General features: G+C 51.6%; 10 protein-coding genes across 10 annotated transcripts, besides 1 other annotated feature; 4 read left to right on the forward strand and 6 right to left on the reverse strand.

Moving 5' to 3' along the window:
• Positions 1–27979: part of a sequence feature (contig 1.68 76..250663(-1)) that runs on past both edges of the window.
• ANIA_10513 (calpain-like protein) lies at positions 389–3192 on the reverse strand (the record flags this gene model as incomplete). Its single annotated transcript, XM_656695.2, has 7 exons — positions 389–1432; positions 1480–1671; positions 1720–1825; positions 1872–2132; positions 2185–2449; positions 2495–2681; positions 2743–3192. 7 exons carry the CDS (start codon positions 3190–3192, stop codon positions 389–391), a joined length of 2505 nt encoding a protein of 834 aa, XP_661787.2.
• On the reverse strand, positions 4544–6377 carry nimX (cyclin-dependent serine/threonine-protein kinase nimX). The gene is made up of 4 exons (XM_656694.2): positions 5973–6377; positions 5356–5864; positions 5136–5299; positions 4544–5078 (listed from the first exon to the last, which is right to left on the reverse strand). The coding sequence occupies exons 1-4, from the start codon at positions 6007–6009 to the stop codon at positions 4817–4819; spliced, it is 972 nt and encodes a 323-aa protein (XP_661786.1). The 5' UTR covers positions 6010–6377; the 3' UTR covers positions 4544–4816.
• Positions 9256–10955, forward strand: ANIA_04181 (uncharacterized protein; the record flags this gene model as incomplete). The annotated part of the gene is made up of 3 exons (XM_656693.1): positions 9256–9948; positions 10001–10135; positions 10257–10955. 3 exons carry the CDS (start codon positions 9256–9258, stop codon positions 10953–10955), a joined length of 1527 nt encoding a protein of 508 aa, XP_661785.1.
• ANIA_04180 (putative MFS transporter) lies at positions 11301–13098 on the reverse strand (the record flags this gene model as incomplete). The annotated part of the gene is made up of 3 exons (XM_656692.1): positions 11301–11895; positions 11953–12208; positions 12264–13098. 3 exons carry the CDS (start codon positions 13096–13098, stop codon positions 11301–11303), a joined length of 1686 nt encoding a protein of 561 aa, XP_661784.1.
• Positions 14016–15542, forward strand: ANIA_10512 (thiolase family protein). Its single transcript, XM_050611307.1, has 3 exons — positions 14016–14217; positions 14281–15225; positions 15275–15542. Exons 1-3 carry the CDS (start codon positions 14056–14058, stop codon positions 15473–15475), a joined length of 1308 nt encoding a protein of 435 aa, XP_050467346.1. The 5' UTR covers positions 14016–14055; the 3' UTR covers positions 15476–15542.
• ANIA_10520 (putative alpha/beta hydrolase) lies at positions 15778–17415 on the forward strand (the record flags this gene model as incomplete). Its single annotated transcript, XM_050611308.1, has 1 exon — positions 15778–17415. One exon carries the CDS (start codon positions 15778–15780, stop codon positions 17413–17415), a length of 1638 nt encoding a protein of 545 aa, XP_050467347.1.
• On the reverse strand, positions 17518–18659 carry ANIA_04178 (protein myg1; the record flags this gene model as incomplete). The annotated part of the gene is made up of 2 exons (XM_656690.1): positions 17518–18535; positions 18598–18659. The coding sequence occupies 2 exons, from the start codon at positions 18657–18659 to the stop codon at positions 17518–17520; spliced, it is 1080 nt and encodes a 359-aa protein (XP_661782.1).
• ANIA_04177 (SDR family oxidoreductase) lies at positions 19243–20561 on the reverse strand (the record flags this gene model as incomplete). Its single annotated transcript, XM_656689.1, has 2 exons — positions 19243–20486; positions 20531–20561. The coding sequence occupies 2 exons, from the start codon at positions 20559–20561 to the stop codon at positions 19243–19245; spliced, it is 1275 nt and encodes a 424-aa protein (XP_661781.1).
• On the forward strand, positions 21068–22838 carry ANIA_04176 (uncharacterized protein; the record flags this gene model as incomplete). Its single annotated transcript, XM_656688.1, has 2 exons — positions 21068–22743; positions 22808–22838. The coding sequence occupies 2 exons, from the start codon at positions 21068–21070 to the stop codon at positions 22836–22838; spliced, it is 1707 nt and encodes a 568-aa protein (XP_661780.1).
• On the reverse strand, positions 23162–26483 carry ANIA_04175 (transcription factor domain-containing protein; the record flags this gene model as incomplete). Its single annotated transcript, XM_656687.1, has 7 exons — positions 23162–24206; positions 24236–24391; positions 24448–24672; positions 24728–25069; positions 25129–26115; positions 26257–26339; positions 26400–26483. 7 exons carry the CDS (start codon positions 26481–26483, stop codon positions 23162–23164), a joined length of 2922 nt encoding a protein of 973 aa, XP_661779.1.

Genomic DNA, 27979 nt, shown 5'->3' on the forward strand with positions numbered 1-27979 from the left:
CCGGCTTCTCGACCCTGAGACTCCACAAATGTGCAATCGAGGCAGCGAGACGGGTACCGAATAACCGAAGCACCGCATGTCACCTTAAGATCATCGTGATGAGCATAACTTCAGGCCGCAGGGGCGCGAACTTCGAAGCGGAAGATACGACCACCGCACTAAACCTTTTTCGGTACTGAGTAGCCATATTTCTTAGGCAGCACGGCCCTCTACTCCTACTAGATTACTTGGAGTGTGTGGAAGATGAGTATAATTAACAGGAATATATTTCACACTAAAGTTACTTTTGCACGCCAGAACGCAAGACGAAGGGAGATCTCTATCCGGAATTGATACATCAAACAGCCTAAGCTGAGGTATTAGTAGACCATTAAGAAAGCCGCAACGATCATTCAAACTGCATAGCGAACAATCGCGAACCCTTTTCGGATGTCGCGCTGAGAGCCGGGTCATCGATGTCGAGCGCAGCCTCGGTCTCATGCTCAGGAACAGGACGAACGACCTCAAGAGAAAGCATCTCGTCCTTGGAGTACACTCGCAGCCCGACCACACACACTGCATTCCATGGATCGGTCGTGCTATCGTGCCCGTCGCTGAGTGACGTCTGCATGCTGGGTGCTCTAATTGTGAGAGGCTCCTCTGGAGGCATATCAATATCCGAGTCGAACTCAAATCCTTCCAGTAAGTCTTGGTCGCGGTTGTGTGTACGGCGGCGATGGCGGCTAATGGAGTTTGTTGAGCGGTGGCGGCAGGACCGCATCGAGTATGTATCATGTGAAGACTGGGGCGTAAGTACCATATGAGTTTCGTCGAATCTGATGCTCGGCACTGAACCGTTCTCGACCGGCACGTCAGTGCCATCTACATGGCCGTTCATGTCAGACGGCGATTCAACGGGGCTGTCGGACAGAACTCGCTCAGACCCAGCATTTCGGTCGCTGATTTGAAGTTTGGCGGCTTTCGTTGCGAGTCTTTCTTCAGCCCTTGCCCTGCGCGCCACAAGCTTCTGGTTGCGGATCCACTCGCGTTGGAGCCTCTTCTTCGTTTCTTCTCGCAGCTTCTTCCGCTCTGCAGCCTTGCGACGGTATTCGCGCTCCTCTCGTTCTTGCTTTTCAGCTTCAGTTTCGTGGACAATGCCCTTGGCATGTGCGAGATCGTATGAGAGGCCAATCTGAACAAGCTTTTCGCGTCGGGTCGACGCAAGACGTCTGACCGTCTCCTCGGTGGACTCAGAGCCACACCGGTAGGCTGTGATCTTCATGAGGATGTGGTAGGATCCAGGTTCAAGGTCAACCTCCGCGTTAGTAGAACGGGAGATAAGGGAGTTGTTGACGCTCCGCACGATGTAATCTTCCTCGCCCTCTTTCTCAAGACGGAATTTTAGAACAAAGTCATATTCGCCAATAAGACCTTTGAAGTAGCGGGTATCCAACTGTTCTATGTCAATGAGTGTTCGTTGTGTACCGTTGGAGGACTGACCTGAGATAAAACAAGGACAACTGGCCCAGCCTTGGTAACGTTCAGCCTGAACTTGGTAGTATGGTAGTCCGCAGACCAAGGGACGTTCAAGCTCGTCCACTGTTGGGTAATCGTCCATTCCGGTCCGAACAATCTGGTGCGGTCGAAATGTTGGTACTTTTTCAGTAGATCCTCGTACGAGATCCAGAAGAACTGCAGGCATGTTAGTACCTGCTGGTCTGCTGGAGTATGGAAACGTACGCCATCATTGCCAAATTTATGGTTCAGCTTCTCCATCCACTGAGGTGTCCATTGCTCAGACCCATCACTCCAGGCACCGTTCCATTCTTTCTTCCCCCAAGGATTCCTGATTCTGTTAGCTAAGTTGCGCCACCGCTAACGACTATGCATACCTTAACTTTACCAAGCGTACTCCATCAATCTCTTTAACATCCATGATGGAATAGGAATGGTTCTCGGAAATACCCTTTCTGTCTCGTGGTGGTCCGCGATGGTTTGGTGTGAGCCAGTTCGAGTACAGACCAGTGCCACAGCCAAATAAGAATTCTTTGTTGACCTGCATGAGCTCGTCATTCCAGAACTTGTCTTTGTTTAAAATGTTGCTGGTGAGGAGATCCGACGTCACGCCGCCTGTCAAGTCTTCAACTGCCTCGCTTTGGATAGTTAGCTAAGCCCGTCTGTCTCTTGAAGTACAGAGATACCTACCCAACAAAACCTCCTTCGATGGCAGAGTAATCACCATGTGCCTTGGCATAGGCTTTTTCCAGCAGTGGGAGCCATGTCTCGTTTTCGTCCACACACTGTGCAAAGTACAAAGCTCTCGACCCCACTTGGAAGGCTCTGCGGTACTCTTCCTCGGTATCTTTGCGGTTGATATTATCCCAAACTGGGCGTTCATCAATCGACTCGTCGTAGTCAGCAGCACGCAGGTAGAGCTTGTCATCCACAATACATTGTTGCCACTCGCCATCTGTAATGCATTAGATAGCTTCAACAACACTTTGGGATAACCAACCTCTGTAAAAGACAAATCCGTAAACCCCCACTTCTTCGTCCCGGTGGACACAAATCTTCTCTATCAGTCCCGCCTTGTTTCCCATTGTGCAAAGCGCAGCCATGAACCAGCAATCCCCATCACGGCCCTGGCGCACATCTGAGGCTGTCGGTCCGTTAACATAAAACTGAGGCTTCTCAAATATCTCCTGCAGTCGGACGATAAAGTCAGTTTATGGAATGGGATCTATTTCGAATGTGATGGCTTACAGTAACTCTTTTCACCCCCATCGGGCGCATCTCATCATTCTGCTTGTCAAGGCCATCCAGGCAATTCCGGGTTCCACCTTTCAAGTCCATTTCAATATCGAAATGCGGGTCCGAGTATTTCTGATTGAGGCGCCTGCATTCTTTTGCAATACGATTGACAGCCCGCTCACACTCCTTGCGAGCTTGTTCGTAGGATTTGCCGGCATCTTGTCCCTTTATGATGCCCTTTGGGGCACGAGCCGCCTTGGTTCTAGCGTACGGATTGTCTGGCAAGACGGTGTACACCTTGCCCGGGAACCTAGAGTTGAATTGCTCCCAGAATTGTTTCAAGTTTTCTTGTGGCGGCTGCTGAGGCCTCCCGCGCAGTCTACTGTTGGAGCGGGAGCGAGTCGAGAGGGGAGGAGTGTAAACCATGTCCGTGAAGTCGTCCTCGCGATCCAAAGTCGCCATCGCCGTATATTCTTTGCGCGTGAGAAGGAACCGCAAATTCTAGCTTCTAAAGACGACTAATCTATGAAAAGAAAACGAAGCTTGTTGACAAAGACGAAGGATTGCAGCACGGCTCCCTCAATATATAAGCTGGTATTGTTCGTTAGAGCCCCGCTTGCCCGCTATGGCGGCTGAGCAAAATGGTTCTTGGAGAAAAGCGATCTGCTCAATAAACCAATAACGTTAATACTTGCATTCTATAATTCAACCAATCGGCATTGAGGACATGATTCTGGGTCCGCAATCAAGCACACGACAACCGGTAAATAGGTCGCTCAGTGTTTCAGATGCAGACAATGCTTGGCCTGAAGGGTGCATGGCCCGCCAGGGAGTCCACGTTGATCAGCCGGGGCTGAGCACGGATGGAAAAAATAGCACCGGCTCGGTTACCATTATTAAACACGAGCACAGAAACTTCCTTGACATCAGCCCTTGATTTCCAATGGGCTGCCAGAATTCTTGCTGACGGGCTGCTGTGTCTCGGAGACTAAGCTAAGGGGCCAAAAAGCAAACCCCTTGTCCTAGAGAAGGACCAAATGCAAGGCCAAGTTCATACCGCGCTGAGAATAACACAGGCTCGCAGCGTGCCGGCGTAGGATAACATGAGGAATGGATTCGACAAGAATAGTCGACAATGGTCCCCGAATAATCATAAGGGCTCAGGGCGAAATGCAGGTGCTCGGACGCAGCGGACCATGAAGCCGTTCGAAGATTAGCTGCAGCAGCTGACCGGTTCACGGTCGGAGCAGAGTTTCCCAACGTGTTTAATCGCTCAACTAGCGTGGTTTCTGTGAAGGCCTTACCTGATACTGTTAGTTGCCTGAGGCTGTGTCGACCGTCGAGACTTGAGCTGATGGTTTGGCAGGGCTGAACGGACATCCACCAATGATGGCCTACACCCTGTGTGTTGCCCGAGCCGCTTCTCAGAAGCGGCTGGAAAAGAATTGTTAAGTCGCCTGACGCGCTTCAACGGCTTCGACAACTCAATGAGCGGTCAATATTTATATAGTGCTGATAGCGATAGTATCGTAGCGATGAGGGGGGATGTGAAAACCTGCGGAAGTTGGAGCGGTATGGCAGAGGGATGGAGCGGGAACAACCACGTGCCCAGCGCTAAAAAATGGGGGCCATTGACGCACAGCCAGAACAGACGGCAGGAGAAGGTCCCGTGTCGGCCGTGCTGGGCACTGCAAGTGCAGACGATCATCTTAACTGGGGCATCTCGGTATCACTGAACGCCTTCATCGTTTTCCATGATCACCGATCCCATCTCAATGTGCTTACAACGTCAATCGAGCAGGCAACGTGGGAAGTAGAATGCAGTCCTTGAAATATCATATCCTAGTTTCTTTCCTGCCAAATTACTCCATAACAAACGCCGATGACAAAAGAAATACAAGAAGTAGAGACAGGGCAAGGAAAGTGTATCAAGACACCGGGAATGAGGTATAAGACGCGTGCTGGAAGAACAAATGACAGCCCGTATCACCTGCAAGATTCCCGTCCAACCTCAGTCCAACCCCTGCCCAGCCGTTGGTATACGTACGTAGATTACATGTAAGCGGGAAACTCATGAGTCATCGAATTAGTGAAAGCCATTGCGGCGAGCGCGACCAGAATAGTACGAGCTGCCGTGCTGGAAGTATGGATGCATGCAAGCCTGCTTGGCTGAAATACGTCGAGCGGGATCGTACTCGAGCAGGGCTTCTAATAGATCAAGGCCATCCTCTTCGAGGCCAGGGACGACGTTCTGGATATCTTCGCGCTTCCACTTGGGGAAGGTCGGTTTGAAATCAGGGAACGAGGTGACGCCAGGCCAGATAGTCTCATCTGGAGTTCCGAGGATCCTGGTACATCAGACGTTAGAAGCTTGCGTCTAGCGATTCAGCAGTGAAATGGCATACCGGAAGATCTTAAAGATCTCGTCAATTTCCGAGTCACCAGGAAATAGAGGCTTGCGAGTGCACATTTCCGCGAAAATAGCACCACAAGACCACATGTCAACACCAGTGGAGTACTGACGACCGCCGAGAAGGATTTCAGGAGAGCGGTACCATAGAGTTACCACCTAGAGCAAATTTAGCGACAAGCCCATGCCATGGACGATAGGGAGGCGGAGGATACCTCGTGCGTGTAGGTTCGGAGGGGAACACCGAATGCCCTTGCCAATCCAAAATCGGCCAGCTTGAGATTGCCATCACGGTCAATTAGGAGATTCTGGGGTTTCAAGTCACGGTGAAGCACTCTGTGGCTGTGACAGAAACGGATACCCTCGATTAATTGTGCCATAAACTTTTTGACCATCGCATCTCCCAGGCCTAGATTCCTGCTCAGAGTAGAGCCATCCGGCAAAGCCCTACCGCGTCCACCCTCACTGACCGGCAGTGCCTCCATGTACTTCTTGAGATCGAGGTCGAGGAATTCGAAAACGAGGTAGAGCTTGTGCCCGTCTGCGTGTACGATGTTCAAGAGACGTACGATGTTCGGGTCGTTCATTTCCTTTAGCAAAGAGATCTCGCGGATCGCAGTGCTGGGTACGCCTTCATCTTCAGCCTCCAGTCGGATTTTCTTCAACGCAACGATCCGGTTTGGGTGAGTGAGTTCGCGAGCCTTGTAAACGACACCGTACGTTCCTGAGGGTAGGGTAGACAATGTCAGATCAAAAGTCATCTTCGGAAAGGATCATTGCAAGCACAATGTTGATGAATTTAACCGCAAATTGACATGGAGTGGTCACCTACCCTCGCCAATTTTCTCAATCTTCTGGTAGTTTTCCATACTGACCACGGGGCAGCCACTACTTATCGATATGATAGAGCGATAGAATATGTCCGGCTCAGGTGTCTGGGACAGAACAGATGCGAGGCAGCGTCCACCAAGGCCGTGGGGTGCAGGACAAGTCGACTGCACAACAACAATGACACAGCCGTGATGTTGCCCGGGGACAAAGGTGCAGAAAAACAACTGCCGGACAGGGTTCGGTCGTTCTGCGAGGGACTCGAATATCGAACGGGCGAGCAAGGGGCGAGACAGAAACCCAATTCCCAATCAAGGGCTAACCAGATCCGACGATAGCTGAATTAAACTTACCTGTTGTCTGTCGAAGTCGGCGATTCTTTCTTGATTGACAGAGAGTGGTTTTCGTCTGGTGGGGGAATCAAACGAAGGCGGTCAACAAATGCGGTTGTACACAAACAAATCCATCGCGTCTAGAGAAGGCGGTGGGCGCGTCCCACTTGACTGCAACTACGCAGGATCGTATCAGTGTCAGAGCCCCTTTCAACCCTCCATATCACACTATTTGCTACAAAGGATTTGCTAAAAGATAGAACCGGACGAGAGCCTAAACTTGCAACCTGCTTCGTCAGCGGTTGTTCACTATTTTATCAGGTGAATCATCGTCGCAATTTTCGCTAATCTCTGGTTCCCAGCAGCGGAACTCTGAGCCGCTTTCAATCTAGGTTTCCTCCTGAGAAATGAACCATTGGCCATGACACACCGGCTGTCGCCCAAAATACCTGCTGTTGCGTCGGACGACCGCTGAACATTTGACGGGCGTCACCCATAATATCCAGAACGGCCCCTGCTTATCGCTTTATGGAGTATGACCGAAAACGGAATTTTTGCACTTCCTTGAAGAATTACGGCAAACAACATCTGAGTTCAGGCGGCATTGATCGAGTGAGAGGTCTTCATAAGCAATGACCTTTGGGTTTGGAAGATCAATTGAACAAGAACCTTATTCTGCAAAGGCTAACAGTTGTGCCACGGTTTCTGGTCACTATTAAGAACTTCTCAAACAGGTTGCAAGGCGCATGTATAGTGCCCGCAACCCGTAGACGACACATTTCAGGCTCTGTTTTGCACCAGTTTCACATCTTGTCCCTCTCCTGGAAGTGAATTGTGCGAGGAAGGGTCAATAAACCGATGGATAGTTCCGAAGGGACAGTATCAATTGGGCAAGTTGGAAAACCCATGGGGTGTTAACACCGATGTACCTTTAAGTCCTGCCTCTGAGGATCATACCTAAGAGGAGCGTTCGGTGGTAATTGGTCTTTACGAGTTCAATTGAAGTCTGGAGAAGTTTTGAAAGAACTCAACGCTTGACGTCCGAGGGATCGGTTGCTAGATGTATCAACGTGCGCTCTAGAGAGAGGCTCTTCATGGTTGTCGTAGAGCTTTATGAATCCGCAATAGGATGTGCTTTTCTTAATGTACCCTCGTCCTGTGTCTTGCTCCCGTGCAAAGCACAACGCATTCGAAACGTCCAGGGTTGGAAGGTCGACCCTCGCTTGCTGGCCCTGCTAGAAATTGTGCAGTGTCTGGGCATTGGCGGAACGTTGATGTCCTATCTCATTCAACCGCACTGTGATAGTACTCACTGGTTCGTATGCCATTCAAGTGATGTATAGCCAAGCGCAATATGGCAAGAGAAGATCTCGTGAGCAGCCAAGGATGGCGTCTCCCCCTAGAACACGAATGCCGATCAACTCGCTGAGATACAAACTACTCTCAAGTTCATGTTGGGGTTGCTGGGAATTTGCTTCAGGCATGTGAGAAGCATGTCACCATCCTCATCAGCATACACTTCCTCGTAGGGGTCATAGTTTCGCCAGCTGAAGCGGCCCAGCTGCGTCAATCAAACTTCTTCATGCATCGTTTTTGACCAATAATCATGATTGAATACATTCTCAATCAAGGGTCTGTATTCAGAGGGACTCAATATCTCCTCAGGAATGCATCAGCCTAAATTCCAATAATTCCAACGAAACCAGTGCTAACAGCAAATCTAAGCCCAACGAAGTAAGCTCGAAAACATACGAAAGCTCCCCAAGTGTCCTTGTCAATATGGTCAAGAAGACTTGAAAAGTTGTCAGTCAGTCTTTTGTCTAAAATTCTTGTTTCTCTCTCCCATTACTCCCCTCCTGTATCCCACGCAATGACCTTAGCCACAGAACTTCTATCTTCGACTAGGACGAACCGCGGCCCCTAACGTCTAATTTACGTCAGCTTCATTTTGCGGGTAAGTTCTATCGAGCTTAGGTTTTCTGCTCTCCGTTTATTCAGCTCGATTCACCCCTGAAGGGGCTGAGCAAGCTCTGGGAACTGTTTACGACCAGGGAGGTGGATGACGGCCCATTTTGGGAAGGGTAGTATGTTAGAAGCCCTCACCTCTTGAGCTCTTCCCTGTAGTTATATATAAATGAGTTCTTAGCCTGAAGTATACTTGCCTTTAGGTAATGCATGTAATATTTCCCACGCCACACTATACGAACCATAGTTCTACTCGATTTTAGTACTAAACGCCGCGTCTGATGAGTTTGCTCACTAACTACAGGGACTAGTTGTTTCCTGGCACAGCTTATACCCAGTTTGGATGCTTCTCAGCCTTGCCCTGGTCCCCAGCCTCGCATGGGTTCTACGCACTCAATCACATACTGGTGGGACATATTACAACGTATTCATTGATTGCTGGAAAATCAGGTATTAAACCATTTCTGTGCATCCTGATTTCTACAATTATCGGCGCTCGACCGGTTTGCTGGCTATAAAGCTCTGTTTCTTCACTGCTATCAGCCGGTCTCTCAGTTAAACATGACGACGATTGCTCCCTCTTTAACGTACTTCATACCAGGACAACGACGCGAGGCCATGATTCTAAAGAATATGTGCTCCCGGTTGCTGTGACCTACAAGAATATAATAATCCTGCTTCTCTGTTCACCATTTATGGCCAGGCTTGACGCTAGATACTGTCCAGACACAACTCGATATCCCAACCCAATCCTGACATAACAAATGGGAGGCCTGGTTTTATCCACCATGGATGTCTTCTTTTCTGGTCCTACTGACTGAGACTCCAGAAGTCAACGCGTCAATGGCCCTTTTTAAGTCGGAGAGCCGGTTTAGTCAGCGCCATAATCCCTAAGCCATCTTGGGGGCGAAGAGGAAAACCAATCCAGACCCTCCATGATGCCTAACTCCACCCTCTCAACCAGGCTTCCGACGCCGCACCGAAGACCAGATGCGACCAAAGTTACCTTTTCGAAAACCAAGGTCTCGTGCTAAAGCCGGACCGGCGTTTGTTTTTGTTGATGCCACTGATGGTGTTGCCGGTGGGCCACACGACGAGGATACGAGAGTTCTTATCAGAAGGCAAGCCGCACGGTCAGGTCGCAAACAGCTACGAGCGCAGAGCGCAAGTCAAAGACATGATAGTACGCTAGAAGATTCGCAGGCAATGGCGATACATGATGTTGAACTTACGGACAATATTCTTGCAGAATTAGACAACGATGACAGGCTCATCGATCACTCTATTGCCCCGCAGCCCTCGTTCACGGGCTACGAGGCGCTGAGGGCAACGTACAACTTTGACATCACCTATCTCGCGAGTTTCACGGATGTAGACCTGGGGAAAACAGCTGCTCTCCGTCTACAGAGTCAACCAGGTCTCCTTTCGAACTTGCTCCAGCAACGATCCACGTCCTTTCTCAGCTACCTCCCTAGTCGCTATGGCTCGAGCCGCTGTCTCGATGATGCTATACACTGCGTTGCTGCAAGAGCTGGCCAGATGTTCGGTTATACAGACGGGGCTGCGGCAATACCGAGACTCTATGGTAAAGCTCTGAAAAATCTCCAGCATGCGCTCAGCGACCCGAAATCGTGTATGGAGGTCGATGTGTACTGCGCGACGCGGCTGTTGACACTTTACGAGGTAGTTTCAACTCAGTCTGTCCCTTTAGGCGTCGGTTATAACAGGCCTTTAGTTCATCAGCCCACCTGAAGAGAATCATTGGGTTCTCCATAACCGGGGCGGGATTAAACTGCTGGAGTTACGGGGCCCTGAGAACCACAAGACGAGGTTTGACTGGTTACTTCTCAAAAGTGTGGCGCCGTCAATTGTGAGTTCTTTCGTTTGGTTTTCCTCATCAAACATATGCTAGGCGTGGAGATATAGACTACTCCACCATAGGCGATATTTCTCTCTGCGGATATGGACTGGTACAAACTGATGCTCTCTAGCTCTTGGACGAAATGTACAGATTACGAAACTCGGGCATATTCGAAGCGTCAGAATGGCAAAATCTCTTTAAGCACGCATCGGCTACTGAATCAGACTGCGATTCAAGTCTCTGGTGGGAGTTTTTCAGGCTGACCTGCCATGTTACAGGTGTCGTAGCCAGTACGCGCGACGCATTCACGTCGCCAATGTCCGAGTCCGAGTACATATCGAGGACTTCGAAGATCCTAGAGAGAGCAAGATGGGTACGCCAAATGCTTCACGACGGCCACGTCCGCTACCAAACAACAGAACCATACCCGCCTTCTCTCTTCGATCTTCCCTCCGTACCCGAATCATCCGACCGCATCAGACTCCGTGGCTTCTATTTCCACCCGTTTATGCAGATCTGCCGGGCCATTACGACACTGTCGCCGGACGAGATGGAGCGCGCATCTGCGGAAGTCGAGGCGCAGACCTTGGCTACGCAGGCGCTGTTAATTCAACAGGCGACTGTCGGGCTGGACCCGGCTATGTCGTGGTACTTTGCACAGAAGAACCCCTTTGCACATTCTGTGATACGTACGAGGGAGGAGTGGATTTCGCATAGCGAACTGCCGTGGGAAGAGCTGCGTGGTGTGCTGGCGCAGCGGTGGTTGAAGTGGCATTATTCTTGGAGGGTCTCACATCTTTCGGAGTCGTTGGAAGATAAGTCCGGTTAACGTGTTAGGGATTGACTTGATATCTTATAATCCGGTAAGACTGGCCATAAGACTATATACCCTGAATGCTCTTGGCCCAACAGAAGAGCAGGACCGAGAAGTGTGGAATATTAGACTGGAGTCTTCGACTCTTATAGTCAGAGTCCCCAGTAAGGGTTTGCTGTTGGGCGTAGGTGCCAGATGCTAGCGACTATGGTAAAGATACTTAGACTATCGATATAGGAGAAACATCGGCATAAGTAATAAGGTATTCAAGAAGTCTATTGGTCGCATTGTTTGTATACATATGAACTCGAATGCCGACTGCTATGCCATCAAACCAACAATGCAACAAGGACGCTCAGATCAAACGTTCTGTCTTGTCTTCTCATCCTCAAAGACCTGCTCAACAGAGTGTCTCTCGGGTGTTATGACCTGGCTTGTGGTCACTGACAAATTTGCACTTTGTTCTTTCGCGTCGAGAGCCCTCCTCTCCTCCTCCAGCTCCGCAGGATCCTTCGGTCTCTCTAATCCTTGATCCTTGATACACAAACAAGCCAAAAAGCAAACCCCAATTAGCGGGACCTGCAAAATAAACACTGCCCTGCTCGCAGCCGTATACGCATCCACAATGCCGCCCCATACAGCCTCCGGGACTGACGACTGCGCGGGTAGAGAGTACGTCGAGTCGGACAGATATTCATACCCGACTGGCAAATGCGAGCGGAGCGTCGCTTGCAATACGGCGCCGGAGATCGCAAGGCCGCAGGCCCCGCCCATGCAGCGGAAGAAGTTCCTGTCTGAGATGACGACGGCACGTTGGCGCTTTGTGCAGTGGGCCTGGAAGGCAACAAGGGTTGGCTGAAAGGTGCATCCGACTCCGACGCCGGTTATGGCGACTATTACGGCGATGGCAGCTGGATGGGTCGTTGTCTTGAAGAGGAGGGTGAGGCCGGCGCCGCTGTTTGGAAGACGTGTCAGTGTATGCATAGGGTGCGTCCTGACGTGGAACGCTTACAGTGTCCACATGCCGAAGCCAAACCAGATGACCTCGCCGTACCGTTTGCACCGTGAGATATACTGGCCTGAGAGTACGGAGGACATAGACTGGCAGGCGACCAGCGGAGACGTTAGGGCTGCCGAGACGATAGGGGACCAGCCGCGCGCGTTCTGGTAGAAGAGTGGGAGGTAGTAGAGATATGCCTGGTACACTGCGCCCAGGAGGAAGCTTTGCAGGAAGAGGGCAACTATGACTCTGTTCTTGAAGAACTCCACTGGCTGGCCGTTAGTATCACAGCTGAACGGCCTTTGACCCTAAGGAAGACGTACTCGGCAACATGGGCAACACGGCGATCTTCCATTCGATGAAGAAGAAGGTGACCAGCGACAGTCCTCCGATGACGAGCATACTGATTACCATTGGCGAATTCCACTCAAAGTACGAGCCACCCCCCGAGATCGGGATCAACAAGAAGATGATACCGATAGAGGATGCGATAATACCAAAATAGTCGATTCTTTTTACGTTCGTCCGGAAACTGTCCTTGACCGCAGTATCAGGAATGAGGAAATATCCGACAATGATCGAGCACGCAGCCAACGGGGCCAGCATCCAGAAGAACCCGCGCCATGTGGCTCTGAGGATGAATGCCGCCGCAATGAATGGACCAACAACGTTGGCGAGACCTAGCGACGCGCCCAGAATCCCCTGGTACTTCCCCCTTTGCTCGAGAGTCACAACGTCGGACACGATGATCATGGCCAACGAGCTGATCCCGCCTCCTGCAACACCGGCCAGACCTCGAAAGACATAGAACATGGCTGCATTCTGGGACAAGCCGCAGAGCAAGTCTGCAACGCAGAGCAGAGCCAAGGCGCACAGATACACGATCTTTCGTCCGAAAATGTCAGACAGCCGCCCGTAGAGGACACTGAACATTGTATTGGCAATCAGCGAGGATGTTCCCGCCCATGAGATGGTGTTCTTGCCGTTCAGATCCTCTGCGACAGTGGGCAGCGTCACGGTGATGCCATTTTGGTCGACAAACGAGATGAACAGCGAGATTGCAAGCCCAGCAAAGACAACGAGAAGCCTACCCCGAGGGAGAATGTTCGTTTGATCGTGCAGAGCCTTTTCAGCTGCTTGCTGCCGAGAACCAGCCATGCCTACTATAACTTAAAATTGACGATACGCTTTCGATAGAGTATTCCTCGAATCCGAGCCCCATCAAAAACTCTGGGCACTTGAAGATCAATATAAACACGGCATGCACTGTTTGAACACTGAGTCCCTTCAAGCGTATTCGTAAGCGACTTGCGACTGCATCAATGGCAACATTTTTCATGACATGGTGCGGAATTTTTTCCTGATTTATTCTACATCCTGACGGCTGAAGCGAGTACTTCGGATAAAGTGCCGACGCAAATCGTCCTCCGTGGTATAAATATGGACCCTGTCATTGGCAGCCGAGTGCTTAGCTATGTCTTGGTCGATCATGACTGGGTGACGCGGACGGAATGGATCTCTGGCTGAACGTACGAAATCTGCAGTCATAATGGCGATCCAAGACTGGGTGGAGCAGTATGTCGGAGGTCCGATGGAGATTGATGGAGATCCGACACTCCGATGATTTTTCTGATAAAGGCCATGGTCTATTTTGTTCCTATACGTAGACCCCCGGCCATCCGCCTGGTAGCACCTGGTAGCATTCCCTTTATCAAGCACGCAACAGCTGCCGGTTATCACTACGATTCGGTAAGCGACTATCAACTATATGCTGTAGATAAAGGACATGACACTCGTCGAGGACAGTTATTTGACTGCCGGGACGGGCCGCTGACCAACTGAAGTATTGCCTTTTGTCTAACCATGTAGAATCCATCAGGAAGAACTTCCTGAGGGGAGAAAAAAAAAACGCATTACTGTGCTCTGGTATAGGACTTTAGGGCTGCCGCCACCATCATGTGACAACAGCCTCGGCATTATGCGGAGCGGGGCGGTTAACGGCGGCGCCTTTTCCGGGGAAATGGAGTGCCTTTCACGCCTTCGTCCATCTTCTTACCTTCGAGATACCTGACCTTGATCACCTTCTCCATCCCAGCTTCTTTTATCGCAGTCAAAATGGCCATTCAGACCCCGACCAGACTCACCGCCCGCTTCATCAAGCGTACTTCCTTCCCGACCTCTAACCAGTGGCGGAGGCAATTCAGCGCTGCCCGGCCAGCTTTCAAGGAGATTCAGGATGCGTACATTCTGAGTGCGGCTCGGACGCCAACTGCAAAGGTATTCCACAATTGTTCTCACAATTTTTCACAACGTGAAGGTCATTTATATTGACTTTTATAGTTCAACGGCTCGTTCGTCTCCGTATCCGCCCCCCAACTCGGCGCCGTCGCCATCAAGTCCGCCATTGAAAAGTCAAGCGTTCCAGTGGAGAAAATCACCGATGTGTACATGGGCAATGTCCTCCAAGGCTCAGTCGGGCAGGCCCCGGCTCGCCAGGCCTCGATCTTTGCCGGTCTCTCGCCAAATGTCGAGTCCGTGACGGTGAACAAGGTCTGCGCGTCGGGTCTCAAGGCAGTGGTGTTTGCGGCGCAGAATATCCAGCTTGGGCTTGCTGAGGCCCAGATTGCAGGTGGAATGGAGAGCATGTCTCGTGTGCCGTACTATCTCCCGCGTTCTAGCCAGCTGCCTCCATTTGGAGAGATCAAGTTGGAAGATGGTCTGATCAAGGATGGACTGTGGGACGTCTACAACCAGTTCCACATGGGCATCTGTGCGGAGAACACGGCAAAGAAGTATGAGATTTCGAGGGAGATGCAGGATGAGTATGCCATTGCGTCATACGAGCGGGCACAGAAGGCCTGGGCTGAGAACAAGTTCGCCGAGGAGATTGCGCCAGTGACCGTTAAGAGCAAGAAGGGCGACACTGTCGTTGAGCGTGACGAGGGTTATGAAAACCTGCGGGCTGATAAGCTGAGGACTCTCAAGCCTGCGTTCCTGAGGGACGGCACGGGTACCGTGACTGCTGGGAACGCTTCAACTATGAACGACGGTGCATCCGCCCTCGTTCTGGCGAACAAGGAGCTCGCCCGCGAGTTCGGTGCCGGAAAGCGCGCCCTCGCCCGCATTGTCTCCTCCGCCGATGCGGCTATTGACCCAGTGGACTTCCCCGTCGCGCCCGCGAAGGCCGTCCCCATCGCTCTCGAGAGGGCGGGTATCACCAAGGACCAGGTCGCTGTATGGGAATTCAACGAGGCCTTCGCTGCCGTCATCGAGGCCAACAAAAAGGTTAGTTCTTTTCGGGTCAGGCTTACCGAACGCTTGCTAACAGGAACAGATTCTCGGTCTGGAAGGTGCCCGTGTCAACGAGCTCGGAGGTGCCATTTCTCTCGGCCATGCCCTTGGTAGCTCAGGCTCCCGTATTCTGACGACGCTTCTGCACCAGCTGCAGGCTGGCGAGTATGGTGTTGCTGCCATCTGCAATGGTGGCGGCGCTGCAACTGCGGTTGTTGTGCAAAAATTGGACCGAGTGGATTAATTGATGAATGTTTTTAGCAGCGTGCATTGGCATTGTATATATCCTATGAGGCATTGACAATAATATACCTTGATATCGTATAGTCTATTTAGTAGCGTACGCCTATACTGCCTTGGCGGGGTCCCCGCACCCATGCTAAGCGTTTATCCGGAATCCGCGTCGGCTGCGAAGTCGGCAGTCGTTGCCACAACCATTCCCGTCTTCCGATGACTTCAATAAGATCTACGATCATGGAAGGGCATCTCCTTCAAAGACTTCATTTCGTACTCGTCTACAACTGAAAATACACGCTATTCAGCAAAATGGCGACCCCCGGCCTCCTGTACGTGACGATGCAGCCTCGTCCCTCTCTACCGGCTGCCCAGTTTCACGACTGGTACAACTCTGAACACGGTCCTCTGCGTCTTCGTCTGCCCTTCATCACGAATGGCTTCCGCTACCGTGCCGTCGACGGCGTCGAGCCCGAATGGGTGGCCCTCTACGACATCACCGACATGGACGAGCTCACGCGCGAGACGTACCTCTCTTTGCGCGGGGACACCATCAAGACCCCGCGCGAGAAGGCGACCATGGCCCAGATCGATGTGGGCCGCAAACTCTACGACCTTCTGCAGGACGAAAAGGCTTCCGACTTTAAACCGCTTGAGGATCAGCCGGATACCGCTGCTTCCGGCCACGTCCTCATCTCGAACACCTCGACTCTCCCCGCCGACAAGGAAGACGATCTGAAGGCCTGGTACAAGGAAGAACACATCCCCATGCTTGCGCGCGTGCCGGGCTGGCGCCGCAGTCGGCTCTTCGTCACGGCGTCCATCGACCCCAAAGCTCAGCGCGAGTTCGTTGCCCTGCACGAGTTCACACCGCAGAACGGCCTCGGCGGACCTGAGCACAAGGCGTCCATGGAGACCCCCTGGCGCGCCCGCATCGCCGATGCCTTGACCTCCAAGACCCGCCGTGTCTACAACTGGGCCTATACATTTGGGCCTGCGCCCCGCGAGCTCGGCTCTCTTGCGTCGCCAGATACAATCGGCCCCTGGTCGTCGAACGACGGCCGCACCCGGACTCTCCCCGATCAAACCAACCCCGCCGTGGAGTCTTACATCACCACCCCCGACGGCGTTGAGATCCCCTATCGCCTCGAAGGCTCTACAGATCCTCACTCATCTGTCATCGTTCTCAGTAACTCTATCCTAGTTGATTACACCATTTGGGACTCGTTCGTGAAGAGCTTCCTCGCCGAGGAGCGCAACCGCAAATTCCGCATCCTCCGCTACAACACGCGCGGCCGGTCCGCTGCTGCCGGCGAAACACCCATTAATGTCGACGTCTTGGCAGGCGATATCATCGCTCTCCTTGATGCCCTGCGCATCCCTCAGGCTATCCTGATCGGCGTGAGTCTCGGCGGCGTGACGGTTCTCAATACATCCCTGCTCTATCCATCGCGCGTAAAGACGTTTATCTCCTGCGATACAAACAGCTCTGCTCCTGAAACAAACCGGAAAGCGTGGAACGACCGTGCCGCAATCGCCGAGTCTGAGGGCGCCACTCACCCAGAGACGAAGGAGCCCATTATCGGTGAGGAGTTGTCCGAGGTTACGGTGCGCCGATGGTTCACCGAGAAATCTTACGAGACACAGCCTGAAGTTCCAGCGAAGGTGAAAGATGTTGTTCGTGCGAACAGCCTTGTCGGGTTTAAGAAGGCGATGCAGGCGCTCTGTGCATATGATGTGCGCGAGAGAATGCAGAAGGCGTCCGTCAAGGGGTTGTTTGTGGCGGGTGATAGTGATGGTGTCCTGCCGAAGACGATGAAGCAGATGGCGGAGGATTTGAAGGTTGAGGGGGGTGCGGAGCTGAAGATTGTCCCTGGAGCTGGGCACCTGCCCATGGTTGAGCAGCCGGAGGCGTTCAAGGCGGTCGTCAACGATTTCCTACATGCGTAGGGCACTCAATTAGAAATGTATATAGAAGACATAGCATGGGTATGATTCATGAAAATCTATCTAAATAAACCCGTAACACTCCACTAGACCTTTTATGAACGCCTATTCCAGAGCCTTAGCAGCCATAGCAAATGCCCCCTCCCTGGTCTTATGGCCGCCGATGAATCCACTCGCATGCACAAACACCGCCCCCTCTGGGATACCCGCCCCTTCACCAGCAAGAACTCCATCGAGATCTGCATCCCTGACACCCCGCCACTTCTCGGGCAAAGGCTTGCGCGAGACGAAGCTCCCCTCATTCACGGAAACAGCCTGCACACGCCACTTGGACCCTTCGGCCGCGCTCTCTGGGTACAGCACATACACAACCTCGGCGTCCTCCGCATTGCCGTTAATATTAGCCGCCTTTGCCTCCTTCTCAAAGTTGTACAGGTGCTCCTTCCAGGGCACGCCGCCTTGAGGCAGAACCATGATCTTCCCGCTGGCGTGCACGTTCTTCCGGTCGGTGTAGGCGGCTTGCACGGTTTCACGCGCAGGGAGCCAGGAGTTCACGGCATGCCGCAACTTACGGCTGAAGACAGACCCGACGAACTGGCTGGCCTGGTTGAAGAGCCCATCTTCATCGATACCGGCCGCCTCGTCCTCGGGGGAAGGCGTATTCATGTCATTGACGATACTCGCAATTGTAACACCCCCATCCTTAAACCTCTTCTCGATACCAGCCTCAGAGAGCTTCTCGGGATCGTAAACGCCAATGCCATTATCATTTGCGTCAATCGCCTCAATGAAGTCCGCATAGAGCTTGTTGAAGATCAGGCTGACGTTGCTGTGGTCTGCGGGGAGGGAAGCGTGGTTCGCGATGATGCTCTGCCCGAAGTGCAGATACACAAGTCCCGCCGAGGACAGTTTCGTCTTGTATCCGGGAAATGTGGAGTTGAAGGTGCGCTGGTGGTGGTCGTAGCGATTTGTGGCGGCATCGTATTCACCGCCAACGTCGACGACGGTGTGGCAGGTTTGGAGTAGGGCGGGGTCGCGCGTGCGGATGAGGGGCGATTGTGAGTAGGCTGGGAGGAGCCGGAGGAGATACACGGCCAAGGCTTCGTCGGCGTGAAAGTGACCGCTTTATTAAATTAGCTATTGCGCTGGGCTGAAGTGGGAGCGGGGAGGAGAGGGATAGAGTACTTGTGCGTCCCAATGGTGGGAGAATCAATACGCGGCTTCTTGGAAACGGATTCGGTGGCCATTTTGAAGATTCGGCGGAACATGCAAAAAATTGTGAAATCTATGATGCTGTAGAGACCAGCTTGGGAGTGCCTGAATTGTGAACTTATCGTGGAGATTTTTGGCGTTGTGGGGGTGTTTGGCCTGTTTGCAGGAGACACCCAGATCGATTGGCAAGCGGCGGGTTGTGACTGGTCGGTCGATAACTATACCTGAAGCTCAAGACTTGAAGCTGCAAACAGAGGATACTGGTTTGAAATATCTCATTATAGGCTAGTGATTGCTATGTATGGCGGACTAGCCGTGAGAAAGGCTACATATTATTGGCAAAGAAGGTCGACGCCCATGCTCACCAGAGCAGTTCCTGGGTGAGCACTTGGTTCTGTAAAGTGTAAACATCAGACATGTGCGACAGTGTTGGCCAGTAACACATAGACTGTCACAAGAAGAATTGGTGCCAAACGACTTCTTGCGGCGAGGAAGTTTTCTCACTTGATTTCCTAGGATTAGTGGCAAATGTCTCTCTGAGCGTCGCCAGTAGAACAAATGCGTTGGTATCGCTATAGTATGTGTGACAGAAATGTAGGTTCTCATAAGTAGTTACCGTTAGAAATCACTTTTCAATCGCTCAAGAGGTGGCAGAATGCCCTCTTTCTCAAGCGTCTCGAAAACATCAACGAGCTCATCCCAGGTATCTGCATACCCGCTCCATCCCAGCTTTCTGGCCTTACTCATTGTCCCCACGCAACTCCAATCTCTCCCAAGAGCAAAAGTTAAGAAGTCCCAGGTCGCCTTCTCCCAGGCCTTCTGATCAAGGCCGTATTTATCTCGCACTTGAGCCCAGGCTTTGTTGACATCCTCCCGCGCAGCCCATTTCTCAGGGTTGATCTGGCAGAAGAGAGTCGGGGGTTCCTCCTTCGAGGGGTCTGAGGAGACGCCCAGGTCCGAGACGCGGGTGCTTAGAGGATGCTTATTTGGCATACGAACTGTGGATGATTCGTAATTCTTGTATCCTTTCGTATCTGCTGTCCCTCCGTGAGGGAACATGGGATTGGGGATCTTGCAGCCGAAGCGCCTAGCGAGGCGCGGCCAGAGGTCCTGCCACGACTCCGTGTCGCCGTTTATGACGTTGAATATGTTGTTTCCCGCGCCTTTGGCTGTTGCAGCCCAGAGGCAGAATTTCGCATGCAGGTTTGCGGATGTCCACGTATTGAATGCAAAGTATCCTGCCTTGCATCCTGGAAAAGGAAGCTCAGAGCCAGGTAAGACCTTGGAGACTGTACAATACAGCCCCACTGCGGTTGCTTCGTTCATGAAGTTTCCGCGGGCGAAACCCAGGACGTCTTGCGGAAGAGTGACGACCCAGTCCCATTGACCTTCACTGCGGGCTGCGGCTTCGGCGAGGATGCGCTGCTGGGTGAAGTAAAAGTTTGGCGGCCACGTTTCGCCGCCAACCTCGCCCTCTAGGACAGGGTCTTCTTCGTGAAATGGCTGTTTGGCGTTGCCGAGATGCACGCTATACTGCTTAAAGCCGCAAGTCAGAATAAACCGCTTGAGCTTGCTGATGGCGCCTGTCTTCTCCAGTGCTTGAATAAAGTTTGAGATCATAGTCCCATTGATACGGCATAATTCTGCTGGGTCGTCGTGCGCCATGTATGCGCAGAAATAAACGTATTCGGCAGATATTCCCGAGAGGGTCTTTGCCATATCGTCTGCGGAGCCTTGGAGATCGATTGCGGCATGTTGGAGCTTGGGGTCTTTGTAGCCTGGGTCACTCCTAGAGAGGGCGTAGATTTTCTTATACGAAGCGTCTTTCTGGAGATGGTGCACAATGGCACTACCGGTGATGCCTAGACAGTTAGCGAAGCTTAGGAAAGAAGAGAGCTAAAAGTACCTGTGGCACCGGTGACTATCGCAGAAGCCATGTCTGATACTTCCACCAAGCCCGTCACAACGTCTTTTTGAAAAGATTGAATGGCAATGGGTCGGGCTTATTGTAGATCTATCGTAGTCTCCACGAAGGAAGACGTCTGTATGGCGTCATGGCGTCTCAGGCTCACTACCGGGACCTTCGGGAAGTGGAACGGCCCGCGAAATCATGGATAAAACGAGCAAGATTCTCAGGATGTCAGGGTTAGATGTGGGCAAAGAATACCACTTTCTGGAAGGGTGTATGCAGTGCTTCGTACCACGCGAGCGCTGGCCTATAGATCTGCCTGCCGGATCCAACCGACTCTGGTCAAGCTCTTTTGGACTAGCCTGTTTAACCTTGCCTCATGTATATATCCCGTAGGTATCTTCGGCATAAAAGGGCCATTGTATCCGGAAAGATTCGTTGCTCTTGAGTGTCCTGAAAGTTGTGAAGAAGAGCTGATGCGGGGAATTGCAACGGTCAAACTACCTCAACCTCACTACAAAGATCAGACTCAGCATGACCACCACACTCACTTCTCTCCCACTCGAAGCCCTCTCCCTAATTTGCGAGTACATCGCAATCTCACACAAGCCCAGCATATATGCATTCTCTGAATCAACCAAATCCTGCCACGCCGCATCTCGCAGCGCGCGGTTCCGCCGAGTTCGAATACGCGTCAAAACACGTCGTGGCCTCGACCACGACATCAGAGAATGGTACATAATTCTGTTACGAAACTCTGCATTCGGATGCGTGCAGCATCTTACTATTGAAGGGCGACTCGCTCTGTTTTGGGAAGATGGCGAAACCGCAAGCTCGCTGCCGGCAAAGTTGCTGGACAATCTGTTAACGGAATATCGCCATGAGGATGAATTCACGCGCCCGGGGACGTTTTATGACCATATCCTACGCGGACCATTCTACCACATTGGTGTGCAGGAGGACCAGGATGAGGATGCTTGGGCGCCAATGGCTAAACTGTTGGCAAAGCTTACTGGTCTCAGAGACTTGGTGTATGCATGCGAGCGGCGTTTTCCTGAACGCCTTTTTGAAGTATTGCAGCTTCAAAATCCACAGTGCAAGCTTCATATCAGGGCCTTCGACCCGCCTTGCTTGGCTAAAGAGGAGACGGAAGGGGAAGATGAGGAGTGGGTGGAGGACGAGGACGACGGCGACGAGGACGAAGATGAAGACGACGTCGTGAGTAAATATGAGTATGCCCTCGTGACTTCTCCAGCTTTGTCAACTGTTATCGTACCTGTTGCCCACGATGACATCTACCGGTGCTCGAACGAGGAAGCTGCGCGGCTGATGGCCAGAGGACTCGCTCCGAACTTGAAGCAAGTGCACGTAGTTGACAGCGGTCCTGGGTTCAAATATAGACCAATCAACCGAGACATGTTCAAACAGGGTCTACTCTCCCGCAAGGAAGTGTCTCAAGACATCCGTGAAAAGAACCTGGGACTTGGCGAGCTTGAGGGCTTGAGCTTAGATCCCGGTAATTTGACCCGCTTCGATTTGTGGAAGGAGACAGTTGACTTCTCGCATCTACGCAGCTTACAGCTTTGGAGAGTGCACTTAGATACGCTTGAGATGGCAACAGCCTGCGACTTCCGATCGTTAAGCACCCTAGTCCTCGGACTGTTCCCACGTCGTCGAAACCCCTCTCAAGCCCACCTCTCGGATCAAGCCGCGGGCGCTTTCATTGCAAGCCTTCGCCCGCTGGAGTCTATTCATCTGACTGGTCCCTTCTTCCAAGAATCATTCAGTGCCGTACTAAGTAACCACGGCAGTTCACTAAGGAAGCTCTCTCTGTACCCAACCGAAACTTCACGTATCCCACCAATAGATCAGTTCCTCATCACGTCCACTGAAATCAGACAGATACGGCAGCAGTGCCCAAATGTCTATGATCTGAGACTCCAGATTGAGCGGACATTGGGTGATCATAAAGAACAAGATATTTATAGAGCTCTGGGGGAACTGCCGGGACTTCGACATCTGTCTCTTCAACTGGAGGTGTGGAATGCAGTGGACTTAGGAGCCATGGACAAAGCAGCACTCAGGCAGCCATGTTATGCTGAGCACATATTCATCAATATAGCATTGGATGCGGAGCTAGCCCTTGAAATCTTCAACCTAATCGCCAGCAACTCTCGCATAGAAACCTTGGAGTTGATGTCAGGGACTGAGTACGTGTGGAAAGATTTAGTGGATATCTCAGAAATCATGAGACGGCACTGGAGATGCTCCAAGGTACTTACTGGCCATGAAGACGACAATGTAATTGTTGAGGAACTGGGAGAAAAAAGCCGAAAGCGAAGGGTCGAGCTCAATGCCCACGTTGGATTAGGGAATTATGAATCGACCTTTCAAAGATTGTGGCCTTCGAAGAGTGGAGACCTAAAAAAATGGAAGAATGAATGGCATAGCTTTCCCTTACGCCGAACTCCGACAAGGACATTCAATGAGCTGGAGATGCCCTCAAAGAAAGGGCAAAGTAATGATGTCGTATTAAGAGGCTGAGGTTAGTGGCCCTCTTTCAGCAAGCCATGGCCATGATGTGTTATTCATTCCGCAACTTATCTATCCACGCCGAGTCAAATCTATCTACATCTTATCATCAAAGGCACCCGCACCAACAACATTCCCGTTTCTATCCCCAGTGTCATCTGCATGACCCGACCCGTCTATCCCTGGTTCCCACCAAGGGTCTATATCTTCCAAGCTCGGTAACGCAACGTCAACATCATCTACCTCACCAGGATTGGGGTTCGTGCTCGCACCACCCATTTGAAACGCTGATGCCGCGGCCGTTGTCGTGTCTGTAATATTATCTGACAGAAGACTTAAATTGGAATCGCGGATCCAGGAGTCGATGTCGTTCCGCTGGGCGAGGCTCTGGGTCTGGCCGTGTAAGTTGACCGGCTTGAGGTCGAGAGACGGGAGGAATGTACTTGTTGATCTTGTCTCTAACCCCGTTGTGAGATGATGTGCATGTGGTGGCGAAGAGGACAGCGAAAAGAGCGAGGTGTTATGCGCGTGGTGGTGCGGACGCGGATGCGGCTTTGTGGGTGGGCTAGTTCGACTTTTCTTCCGTGTCGACGACGCATCCCTATGATTTGAGCCCTTACCACCGCCAATATCCTTCGCGGAGGATTTTGATAATCGCTGGCTACTCCCTGCCCTTTTCAGCGCCCCGGACCTTCTCATCCTTGCCTGCCATCTTCTCTGCAAAGAGACCAGAAAGTCCCTTGTGCGTTTGGCATTTTCAAAACTCTGACCCAGCTCATCCAGTGCCCTGAAGCAGAGATTCAGATAAGCCGTCATCTCGCTGCTACTTCCCTCAAGTTGCTCAAGACCCGTCCTGCTTGCTAGTGGCGTAGTCGAGATCGTGACGTAGAGGAGGATGAGTGCCGCGCTGAAAATCATCGACACTACCTGATTGTTCATGCGGCGAAAGGTATAGTGTTGTTCGTAGATGTGGAGGAGACGCGCAATGGCAATAGAGGATTCAATGCACATTTTGCGCGCGTGGTGGTAGCCTGGGCCTTGTCGCGGTGCGCGCGGTTGGATGTAGGACTTTGAGACCCAGGGACGGTGTGTGAAGATTACTATTTGGTGGTATTGGAGGCTGCCTCGCGTCAGCGTGTACCTGATTACTCATTCCGGTTTATGACTTACTGTAGCATTAAGAGGTGAGGGAGTCGAGGCGTTGTATCATCAGCGAGGTCAATATCGAGGATGGAGGGAAGGTTCGCTTTCCAAGCAAAGAGGTCATCTGTTACTCTGTGGCAGAAACGCTGAAGTTCGTGGCGGGGGATATCAGAGCAGCCATAACTATAATAGACATATTAGTCTCTTGCAGTGCTGCTAGAATTCAGGTGGTGTCATACAGGACATGACCGAGTGGAGAGATAATCTCCCAGAGCACGGCGAATTGCCTGCTTATGAGCTCGTTGGGATTCTTTAACTCGCCGCTGAGTGCCTCTTGGTTTGCTGGAAGGCCATAGGGACGCCACGTCCCCTCTTTGCCAACTGTTAAGCTCGATGCGGGCTTTGGAACGGTGATATCGCCCGCGTTCATCCGGAATGGGCGACCCAGGTAAAAACCCCAGAAGCTAGCATAGTCAGAGGTAACTAGTTCATTTTCAATATCCAAGACAATCGACTCACTGATCCGCGGCATAACTCCCCCAAAACGCAACCCGCCGTACATCGGCCTCATAGGCACTCATATCTCCCTTCTCGACATATGGCGTCATGTCCAAATGCAAACCCAGATCAAACGCAAGCCTCATCGACATCCCACTATAGAGCCAGCCACGGGCATCGCGGTTAGACGCTCCCTCATGGCTGCTCAGGATTACGAGCGCTTGCACTGTCGCGACGCATGGCGAATCCAGCTCGATTTCCAGCAGGGCTTTTGCTCTATCCGCAAAGAATTCGGCGAGGGATTTGGGAAAGGTAATGAATGTGGGGTGATAGCGCGCTTCGAAAGCGCTTCCAATTGCGCACCTGCAGTCCTGGTCAGTGTGCTCTGGACAGTGAGAAAGGGTTAAGGAGCGGCGACTTACATTGCGTTGGTGAGAACCTCCGAGTAGAAGGGAGTATCATCAAATTCCTCCCTCCACTTCTGTCTAGCCGTGTAATACATATCTTTATCAACGACATAAGTACTGCAGTTTTGCCATGTAAAGTACAGCTCCAAGAGATGGTCTTCGAGAGCCTGGTCTACAGACTGTCCAACGCGCAAGTGATTGAGGATATCCTGGCCATCGTGACGCACAGTCCGGGCGTCAGGACGCTGGCGTTGTTGCGTTGCAGATACATCGACAAGATTAAGGTTCGACGTGGCGCCGAAGAAGCGCAGGTGACCGTCACCAGCGATTTTCAGCGTTCCAATGCGATGAGAGATCTGCTCAATGACGTCCTTCTCGGCTTCGTCTTCTTCACCGCTGTCGCTGTCTTCATCACGGTCCCGGTCGTTTTGTGCCTGTTCAAGAAGGGCGCCCGGCTGTTGCGCAATATCTTGGGATAAGTGAAAGCTCTCTGGACTATAGCCGTTTTCGAGCGACGCCTGGTATCCGCCTCCTCCGTTCATGTTTGCGTAGAGCGAGTCTAAGCTCTCTGCGGTCGGGAGGGCAAATTCCCAGCTTGTCTGAGGAAGCTGGAAGGCGAATGAGTTCAGAGATTCCTGGTTATTTGCGCCAGGTTGTTCAGCATGTGAGGTACTGAGAACGTTCTGCAATGGCAGAGCTGAGGATTCAGACCTCCCAATCCCATTTTCGGGAGATTGTCCGTTGAACAGAGGAACTGGAAGGGGACTGTGAGCGGGCTGCTGCACCGGCGATGGTTGTTTAGGAGCGACCACCCCATCAGAGGACGGCGAGTCCTTCCTCCTAGACACTCCACGGGGGATCTGTAATGTGTCCAGAACCCTGTTGATACCCGCCTCATCCTCGGGCTTCATGGATGGAGGGTCGAGGCCATGGTCGTAGATGAATTGAACGAGCTGATCAATTCTCGCGGAGAACAGCTCTGTTGCCGCGCGTAACGAGACTCTGGAGGAGGTCAGCCTTGTAGCACGTTCCACAACTCATCCCAGTATCTTGAGAAGGAACATCCGGTCGGTCTCTTTCAAAACAGACGTCGTGCTTCGCAGTGGGCCTCGCAATAAACGATATGGGCCAGATTGGACGTACTTCCGCTTGTCGTCTCCATGCTGGTATTTGCAGTGCTTTCCTTTCCTCTCGCAATTGTTGCAGTGCGGGGAAGCGCCGTCACACTGGAATTAACAACTCGATTAGTGTTTTTCTCCCATCAAGACACAAAGAAAAGTGCGTACTCTGATCTTACTCTCCCGACAAGGCACGCATGCCGTGGTGACGTGTTTCCTCGGGGGCCGTTTCGGCTTTCCCGACTCGGACATTGTGGGCAGTTGTGAAGCCAAAGGAATGAAATCGCGATGCCAAACAATAGTAGAATGAGATTCAATCAGCCAAAGTCAACAGAGCACTGATGAAAAGCAAGCATATCCAAGTCCGTTTTCATGAGGTTCAAGATGGGGCTGACGATATGAAGGATGTTGTTTGGCGGACCTGGGCCGAACTGGAGGCGGGGGGCAGGTCTGGGGAAGAAATTATATAAAGAAACAGACCCAGTCCGAAGCACTCTGTACGGAGTAAAAAAAAGATCGGTCCGACCAGGGGAATCTTGCCAAGTTCAAGCCCTCAAGAGATAAACTCCACTATAACCCCCAATTAGCAACAGGTTGCGCCTGCGAACCTCCTGAAGAGGGTAAAAAACCCCGCGCCTGAGTCACCTGACTGGTCCCGTGCCAACGCTCTTACATATACTACAAAGGGGTGTCTTTTGTTTCGAGTAATCCAACCATTGCTTTGAGTCCATTGTTTAAGCCCATAGTTTAGAGCCCAAGGCATTCTCGTCAGCAGACTGCATTGGAAGTAAGCGGACAGCTGCTGAACACCAATCGCTTCAAGTGCATCTATACGCGGGTACAGTTACTCTTCAAATCCCGCCACCAAATTCGAGACCACGACTATACTGAAACCAATCAAAAAAAAAAAAAAAAAAAAAAAAAAAAAAAAAGGAAAGAAAAGAAAAGAAAAAGAAAAGATAAAGAAAAAGAAACAGGTTCACATCTTAATGGTTTGATCCGGCTCAACATGCTCGACATGAGGATGTTCCTCGACAAAGGACATGGACGTGACTTGTTCTGGCATGGCGACCCTAAACAGCGCCTCGGCTAGTATACTCCAAGCATTGGGTAGGGAGGCAAGACAGGTCGATGGGTAGCACTCACGCAAATCCCTTGATCAGCTTGTACTCGTGAGTTATGGTGCCTCCGTTGGAGACAGCGCTGTCCTTCACCCTATACGGTGTAAACATTAAATATTCTAGGCTCTGCGAGAGTCTGGAATCCATACGCTTGGATATCCTCTGCTGTTGCGCTAGGCTTGAGTTTGATCTATTCAACAGTCCATAAGTTTCCAATTACACAGTTGAGGGCTGAAGACGTACCATATAGGTCGGCATCGTGCTTGAACAATACGCCTGTGTTGGTATGTAGATATGGACTGTAGAAAATGCGGGCTTGAAGGGAGTTGAATGTAGACAAGAGGCTTGGTCTCACGTTTACAAAGAACAGTTGTTTTCTCGCTGGACTCAAGTTACGGCGATCTAGCTTGGTTAAGTACTGGGAATGACTAGTACGTCATTGTGCATGCACAAGATAGCCTTTCGTCAATTGCAGTAGGCTGATCTTGCATCCTGTCAATAAAACCTAGGTGGAGCTATATGGGATTTGAAGCTAGCCGGTTTACAGGACGTAAGCCCAGGTAAAGCAAATAGTACCTATATGGGTGTGAAAATTCCTTCTATCATTGCCGAAGTAAACAGGTACAT

This window comes from Aspergillus nidulans, chromosome II (assembly GCF_000011425.1).
Source record: "Aspergillus nidulans FGSC A4 chromosome II".
Lineage (NCBI taxonomy): Eukaryota > Fungi > Ascomycota > Eurotiomycetes > Eurotiales > Aspergillaceae > Aspergillus > Aspergillus nidulans.